Genomic DNA, 8720 nt, shown 5'->3' with positions numbered 1-8720 from the left:
CACCTTGTAACACTAGCAGGTAACTTCTACTGTGACACATGACAGAAGTAGGTGGAACTCTTACACAGCAGGTTACTTCTTCCTCCACAACTGACTCTGCTCTGTCAGTATTTTAAAGTTGAAACAATATATTTCAGTCATTGATGTTCTTCAATGGAACTTGGCCAGAAATCCTCTAAATGCTTTCTCTTTAGGAGTTACCTGAAACAACTTCGTTTTGAGCTGCATCATTCACCTGCAATTGTCCTGGTTAGTCAGAAGTTTTCTTTTTCCTAGTTTATATCTGGCAATCAAAAGAAAAGCTTGACAGAGAGAGACTTTCAGCAAGTGGTAAATATTTCCTTTCTCAGCTTATTCCTACATAAAACTAGGCCACAGCTAAATAGTCTGGCTACCTGCTGCTGTGCTTGCTCAGACGAACTGCAAGAGCGTGTTTCTTTGAAAAGGGCATGATTAGATCCTTGTCTGGGTCATATAACTCCAAGAGGCTTTGGAAACCTTCCCTGTAGACCTATGAAACAGCATTCCAGGTCATATAAAATGAACCAATTGCAATAAAAACGCCCCTCTGTGCACAAGCACAGAATAAGCTCTGAGCAATCTGTATAAAGAAACCCAAGAGCTGTTGAGGTACAAACCCCCCTCACACAGAGTTGCAAGTATGGATGGAATAAATTCTTGTTTCAATCCCTTGCTCCCCCCACTGTAGTCAAATGCTGAACCATAAATATAGGAAGAATTGCAGAGTTTGACAGGGCTCAAAACTTCCCTCTGGTTTGATTCCCAGCTATTTATCTGCTGTGGAGATTCCCGACCTCTTCTCCATGTTTATTTTCTGATTTCTTAAGCAGCAAGAACTGGATAAATGTTTTAACACAGGGAGGTGCAATTACTTCCCAGAGGACTCTGAACAGCAGGGAGCTCCTGCCCTTTCTGCAGAAGGCCACTCTCCAGGAACCCTCTGCAAAGTCACCTTCAAGGGATCTGCTCCCCAGACGCTGCAGCTTCTTCAGTTTCAGCCCTCTCCTACGCTGTGCTGTTCCTTGAATCAAAGCCAAAACAAGAGGGAAGCAAAGGCAAAACATCAACTGTGAAGGAAGCGGCGCAGGCCTGCGCTGCAATCCAGCCCTCTGGAAAGACATGGAGCAGAACAGCCAAAGAGAAACGGAAGTGCCAACTGCACTCCTTGAGATTCCAGCAAACATGCTCCAGAGTGGCCGATCAAAAGCATCTAGAAGCAGGTGAGCATTTATTTTAGCAAAAGAGAGACTATTTCCATTTTTCCTGGATGCTCCTCAATTCAAGGAAGTGTAAAACCCGAGACCTTTGTAACAGAGGCAGGGTGGAAAGAAAGTTTTCCATGTGGAGCACCACGCTCAGCACAGAACCTTGGTCAGACTGCAACTTTGAATTCCAAGGTAGACATTTTTAAACAAGGGATAATAATCTGAGTAGTAAGCATGAGGAATTTGAATGACAAAGGCAGAAAACTCTGTATTTTCAACTCAGACAGGGACACAAGCAGCAGTAAAGCTTTCTCAAGAATTTGCACCAAAAACCTCTCTGAAACCATCTTACTTGTACTGTGTTTATTGGTGCCACAATGCTTATACCCTTTGTAAAGATGCACTGAGGGCCACAGACATCCCCGAAATTCACTGCACCTCCTTTCTTTCAGTCATATTCAAAACCTTACGATTTCCTTTTTCACACCTACAAACATCCCTCCCAATGGAAAAAGAGCACTTGAACCTATCCATGAAAGGCCCACTCAGAGGACAGGAGCATCTCCAGTCCTCCCTGCTCCTCAGCGGATCGTGTGTTGAGCCACCTTTGGCTGAGGCGAGCGGTGGGCTCCGTGCAGACATCTCACCTCCTGCCAGGCAGGTGGAGTAACCCTCAGAGGTCTATAGATCCCAGCAAAGGAACTGGCTCGGGCACAAGCACAGGAAAAGCAGCAGATGGTAAAGTTAAAAATATTCCCAGAGAACAAGAGCACCCCCTATGCCACCGGATGATAGCGGGGAACCGCTGCTGCTCGCAGCCCCCCATCAGCCACCTGCTCAGCCCATTGGGAATGAAGAAGCCCTCCCCAAGGAAAGAGCAGCAGGGAAAAAGCTGTAAAGCTCTGCCTGGAAGTCAGCAGCACACACAGAGCATGCTGTGAACCAGCCCAGCAGGGCAGGAGGCCGGGGAACGGCGCTACAGAACCACCAGTTATCTGGGATCGTCTTTTACAGGTGTTTGGCATCCTGTGAACGTGAAAAGAGACTTTACTGATGGAATTAAGAGGTGTGCCAGAGATGAACATACCCCTCCTGGCCTTTTTTCTTAGGGGTTTACCTTCTAGAAGGTGACTTACAGAAGCTGTGCCAGACTAAGCCTTGAGGGACCTGCACTGACCTTCTGCAGCAGGGAAATAACAGGATTTAATTTCTCCTCACAGGATGCAGTTCTTCTCAAATCAAGCAATGAACTTCTCAACCCTTCTGCATGTCTTTGAAAGCAAAAACAAAGCTCTAAAAGCAAACAGAAGACTCAATTCAAACCCTGCCAAATTGCCTACATCTGGTTATTGCTCAACATTCCTGGTTAAAATGCTTTATTTTGCTGGAAGTGTTTTATAGACCTGACAAAATGTTGGAAATTTAAACTAACTTGCGCTCGTGTATGAAACGATCCCAGCTGCACTACCCCATTCCACAGGAACACTGCCTGGAGAGACGTTTCCATAGGCTGCCAGTCAGCAATTGCTGCTATCACCCAGATGGCTGGTTTTATCCCAGGACACGGAGGCTGAGGCTTACAAAGCAGCTCCACTTTTTACTGCCACGGTGAGACATCCAGATAAAATGTCAACCTCCTGAAGTCACAGCAAAGCATGAGGTGGAGATAACCCTGTCCCTCTCCAAGAACACCCTGTGCCCCCATCACAGCAGAGACAGTTCAACCTGCCTGTTTTGTGGCAAACATCTGCACAGTTACCTTGAGGCAGACAGAGGAACATGAAGGCTCCCCCACCATGGAGCACTTCTGCACTGCACAGAAAAATCAGATTTCCAACACACTGAACCAAGATTTTTGTGATTCAACAACCTGTGAAAACTCAGTCAGGAGAACCCTGACCAAACCCGGGTCTGCCCAGCCACCTTATCAAGCCCAGAGCTAGCAAAGCCATTAGCATTCCCAACTACCTGAGCATTCCAGTCACAGGATCCAGCGGCTGGTCCCCGTTCCCACCTCTCTGCCATCCCACCCCTACCACAAGAACATCATCCTCGACACAGTATCCTTGATCCATCCTGAGCAGTCCAGATTCAGCTGCAAGCTGGTCATTTGGTGGCAGTTTATGGCTGCTCCAACAGCCTGAGGGATGGGAATGGAATAGTCAATAAGCCTCATCCAGAGAGTGTGATCAAGCTTTGCTACAAGAGGCTCTAGCTGTGGCACTGGCAAGCCCCCAGCCCTGCTCAGGTTGGCTTTGCTCGTGGTGCTGCAGCAGAAGGGCTTTGCTCTACAGCTGCTTTGGTACCTGCCTTGCATTTTTCATTGGTTTCTAAGCTGTGTTTGAATCTCGCCCTGCGCTGCTGTGACACTCCAGCATGTCCAAGGGAAAGCCTGTCAGGTACTGCAGGGAGTTTCATTTTATCTGGAGCACTTGGAAAGAAACCACAAACATTTCAGTCTTAGGTCTATTTCCTTGAAATTGCTGAAAGAGAGATTTTACTCCTACATGTTTCAAAGGAAAAAAAAGAAAACGAGCTTTCAACAGAAGATTGTGTTCAGAAAATCAGCTGTTTTCCCTACGTTGTCCAAAGAAACTGCATGTCCAAAAAAGGAAGAGTAACTCACTAAGTGTGGCTACCTAAGGTGCTATCCGTAATGATTTACAGATTCACTCCTCAGACTAGGATGAAGCCTTTCCTTACCTTTGGATTAGTTCGCTGCTGCAGTCTTCTCTCTTCCCTCTCTCTCTGCAAACGCTCAAATTCTTCCCTGATTTCAGCTGGAGTTCTCTTCCTTTCCACAACCTGCTCGGAAAGAAATGAAACCCCAGGGATTACCAGAGAGAGAGGATGTTCAGGGTATCACCCTGCTGATGGGGCGAGCTCCACTGACCTGCTGTGTTCTAACATGTTGCCCTGCTGCTGCTGTAAGCCATTCTGCACCGACCTCAATACTCAGAGTTTGGAAGCAAACACCTGGGCCAGATCAAATGGTGGGCATGAGAGAAACCCCCATGCTTTGAGAAGGGAAAGTGAGCTTGTTCTTTCTATTCCCTTGACAAAACCAGGCCAAATAGTTGTCAAACCTCAAGTACAAGATACTGCAGCACAGTCACTGCCAACAGCTGGGTTAACTTCTCTGCTAGGTGTAGAAACAAAAATGAGAATGACTGAAAGTTTCTGGCCTGAGGTAACTGATGAAGTGAGAGATTTGTGATTTTAGGCTACACTGTTTACCTTACATGGCTCAGGGAACAAGGCATTTAAAACAGGTATGGCTCTAGGTATGGAAAGAAAGAGTATTGGATTTGGCTTTTCAGAACAAGACTGAGTCTGCCACAAGCAGCTCAAAACTGCCTGTTACATTTCTTGCTACTAACTCCAGACTTGACCTTGGTACTGACCTGGCCCAATACAACATGATTCTGCAGCAAGCAGCCTAGTGCAATCAACTAAGGCTGGCAGAGGGTAGCAAGAGGACTTAACAGGAAAGCCACAGGTGGACAAGTTCTCTTTCAAAACCCATAAAACCCAAATAACAACAATAAAAAAAAACAACCCCAAAAAGCCCAGAAAGAAAAAGTCATTTCCAGCTCAGAGGCAGATAATGCTGAAAAAAAAAAAAGGTTTCAGAGGAAAAAGATGAGACTTGATGGACAATAACAACGCATCTATCTCAGACAAAGATGTTGCCTGTCACGGTAATATCCTATTAGGGAACTCGGAATGTCAGGCTTATTGTTCTCTTGTCAAGTGAAACCCTGAAGAATTCTTTGAAAATCCATCACGGTGTTTCAGCAGAGACAGAAATAACTGAACAAAGATGCCTGCAAACAAACAGGCATTTGTTACCATCGAGGTGTCAGTGCAGCTCGATAGAACAGAATGTCAGATAAAGGTGAGCTTAGTCGATTCCACTGGCCATAAGGTGGATGGAATATATTTCTCTCACCTCCCATCCTTCCATTTCCAGTCCTCTCCTCCCATATATGTCATAGATGGCTCTGGTCTGTGGATCACTAAGCACTGCAAGTCGAAACCAAAAGAGAGGGGAGAACTCAGTGTTTGGTCGTCTCAGACCAACACTCTAGTGTTATTTGCAGTTCAAGCACAGATCCTGGAAACATGTTGCACATCCAGTTTTTATATTAAGTCCCACAGGTTGTATTAACAGGACACACTGACTTTTCCCCCAGCAGATTCCTGGTTTTTTTGTAAATTCTTACTTCTTACTTTAGAAATAAATTCTTACTTCTAAAATCAGAAAGGGAAAAGAACACAGAGGAGACACGCAGACTGACTGAATATGCAGCAGGGTTTTAATGTTCCTTCCTCTGAGAGAAGGTTGACACAAGCCCTCTACAATCAATGGCACTATTAGCAATTCCATGATAGCTGTCCGGGCAACCTCTGAGGAGGATTGACATCCACCTCTGCTTAGCCTCTGGTCTTCGATCTCCCTGTCTGCTGAGCCTTTCCCACCCGGTCCAGACATGCCAAACACTAACAAAGTCACTTCCATGAAGCAGTTCGTGCCTTGCCAAACATCAGCTACAGGGAAACTGCACAAATGCATGTAGAATGTGAATCTCCCAAAAAGCCACTGCTTTTGTACTGCGTTGCTCCTCTGATTTGCAGGACAGGAGAGGAAACACAGCATCGCTAAGTGTCAGCAAATTTAAGTATGACTTTGGGACATTACAGATGTTGAAAGAAGCAGCGTGGAGACACAGCTCCCTTCCTAGCAACCCCTAAACACAGTTTCTGCAAGCTCCAGACTTCCACTGACCTTCATAGGCCTGATGCACGAGGTTGAAGAGCCGCTCTGCCTGCGTCTTGAGCTCCGGGTCTCTGTGCTTGTCGGGGTGGTAGAGCATGCATAGCCGGCGGTAGGCGGCCTTCAGCTCCTCCTGGGAGGCCTGAGGAGAGCAGTGAAACTCAATTAAAGCACAACCAAAGGTACCTGAAAGAGACCACGCTCAAGATCAGCCCTAAAAGAGAAGCCCATCAACCCATTACGCTGCTTTTACTGACACAAAATGAGGAATGGACTTGTGTGTCATTATATATGGTAATAAAATATTCAATGATGCACACCAGTAGTGTCCACACTACTTATAGTGCAACAGCAATAGCTCATCAGTGCATGTCTATGTATGAAAAGTTAAGTAAAAAACCCCAACAAACATACCTCATTTTCATTAGGCAACTACAGTCTCCTCAGTCCAATGCAGAAGAGCAAGAGAAAATAAAATCACCCAACCTCTTTCCAAAGACATGTGGTGGAAACGTATTTGGGACGGCTCTTTCAGAATCAAGGCAATAACCTCCCCCAGGAACCCATTCCTGGGCATGGGGAGCAGGACACTACTTCTCTGTGCCAGGAGACACACAGAGAGCACAGTAACCAAAATACAACAGGGACCTGCTGGCCTCCTGCGAGGAAACACCACCTCAGTGTTACAGCAGGGTTGAGAGGGACAGGAGTACAACACCAACAAGGAGGGGGCACCCAGAAAACACTTCTTGAGAGCAGAATTTAAGGACACATATTCCATTTACTCTTAATGCTCTTCAGCGATTGAAGCTTTTACAGTTTCCAAGCTTTCAGTGTGGAAACAAAGGCCCCAGAAGCTCATTTATTTAAGTAACACCTTTTCTTTCCGACCCATGGTAAGCAGAGTCTGGGTTTTCATCAGAGAAATGCATCCATTTGTGCAGCAAGGATAGAAATCCATTCGATTTTGAGGACAGCTTAGAATAAATGTTTCTCTGCACATTTGTGCTATTTCAAGTTAATGTTTCCAAATGATACAGCAAAACACCTGCCAAGTAGGCTGGCCTCAAGACAGCGAGGATAGCTACAGATTAGCTTTCTTCTTCTTACCTTGTGCTTTCTCAGACATTGAATTTAAACTCAGCCGGGAAGGCAGGGGGATGTATGGGTCTAAGACAGCCTTCTTTAATGAAATTAATGATAAATGGTTTAACGTGCTATTGATTATCTAATAGAAATGAGCAGTTTCATTTTTCATAGATGTCACATTCACTAAAAGGTTAGCTTGGGCATTTCATCATCATTGAATAGCTCAGGACACTGGTTCAATATTCCATGAGCAACAACCTCTTAGGAACCACCGACGGGATCCTGCCATCAACTCAAACCGCAGCGAAACGCACAAGTCAGGAATAACCATATAAAGTTACCTTTTCATTACCAAAATCTACAGGCACAATTCAAAGGCATCCCATCTGCCTAGCTGGGGTCTGAACGGCTTCGTTGACCACCTCAAACGTGCCAGCACAGCTTTAGTGCACGGGAATCCATGGAAGATGAGCCATTCCATGCACACAGAGCGGCGCCGCGGCTCAGGGCTCGCTGGTATTTTAAGCTGCTGCATCACCCCGGGCTGGCTCAGCACATGGAAATGTGAGCACGCCACATTCCACTGCTGCACGGGGTAGTACTACGGAATTTAATTAGCAAGGGGTAATTAACAGAGCAGCTACTACTACTCTTAGTTGGAATCGCTCCCTCGAAGACCATTTTAACAGGGTTTCCAGGCCCCTGCTGACCAAACCTGTGTTCTCTGGTCTGCCAAAGAGCTGACGGCTTTGTTAACTATTAAGCCTTCGCTGTTAACTGCCCAGGCAGACACGACCCTCGTGTGGTTCCCGCCTGTCTTTAAAGCTCCGTGGCTGCGCGCTGCAGGAGGCTGCGGTACCGATGCTGCTGACGGGACGCTGGATTTCACAGTGAGTGGAGCAGAGTTTTCTACAGGGAGCTCAGTGTCCTGCACAGCGTCAGGGAGTTCTGCAAATGGAGCCGCTGCCGCGCACTTTCCCCTTGGAAAAGGGGATTTCCACAACTCCCATTACACACGTCAAAGGCACTTCAGTAAAAACTGTCTTTGGCTCAAACTGATAGAACCACAGAGTGGTTTAGGTTGAAGGGACCTTAAAGCTCCTCCAGCTCCAACCCCTGCCACGGGCAGGGACACCTTCCACTAGAGCAGGTTGCTCCAAGCCCCTGTGTCCAACCTGGCCTTGAACACTGCCAGGGATGGGGCAGCCACAGCTTCTCTGGGCACCCTGTGCCAGCGCCTCAGCACCCTCACAGGGAAGAGCTTCTGCCCAAGAGCTCATCTCAATTTCCCCTCTGGCAGGTTAAAGCCATTCCCCTTGTTACCATCTAGGCTGAAAAGTGAAGTCTGTTTACACACACATGCACACAGCACATACATATACACATGTAGAGAGAGCTCCTGCATTCAACAGAAGGAACTATCGACACACACCTACATCAATACTGATATATTGACACATACACACGTGACACATCCAGCTCTTTGGCATTTTAAGCAACGCTACAAAACCAGCAGCTACCTCCCAAGAGCCGAACAGCTCCGGTATAACGAAGCTGCGCCGCTTCACACCTCATCTGCTCTCAGCAACACCGAGGACCCCGCATCCTCCCGCTGCTCTGCCGGGGCC

At 46.7% G+C, this 8720-nt stretch overlaps 1 protein-coding gene across 1 annotated transcript in view; it reads right to left on the bottom strand.

Moving 5' to 3' along the window:
• DNAJC11 (DnaJ (Hsp40) homolog, subfamily C, member 11) overlaps positions 1-6139 on the bottom strand; it is a 12745-nt gene extending 6606 nt beyond the window's left edge. Inside the window, exons 1-3 of the mRNA XM_010019777.1 lie at positions 6016-6139; positions 5179-5252; positions 3930-4031 (exon numbers count right to left, since the gene is read on the bottom strand). Coding sequence (XP_010018079.1) covers positions 3930-4031; positions 5179-5252; positions 6016-6103 — 264 coding nt within the window. The 5' untranslated portion in view covers positions 6104-6139. The remainder of the gene's footprint in view (positions 1-3929; positions 4032-5178; positions 5253-6015) is intronic.
• Between the last annotated feature and the right edge of the window lie 2581 nt (positions 6140-8720).

The sequence above is a fragment of the Nestor notabilis genome, unplaced genomic scaffold (assembly GCF_000696875.1).
Source record: "Nestor notabilis isolate BGI_N333 unplaced genomic scaffold, ASM69687v1 scaffold30108, whole genome shotgun sequence".
NCBI lineage: Eukaryota > Metazoa > Chordata > Aves > Psittaciformes > Psittacidae > Nestor > Nestor notabilis.
Note: the sequence above shows the minus strand (reverse complement) of the source record. Positions and strands in the feature narration are given on the sequence as shown.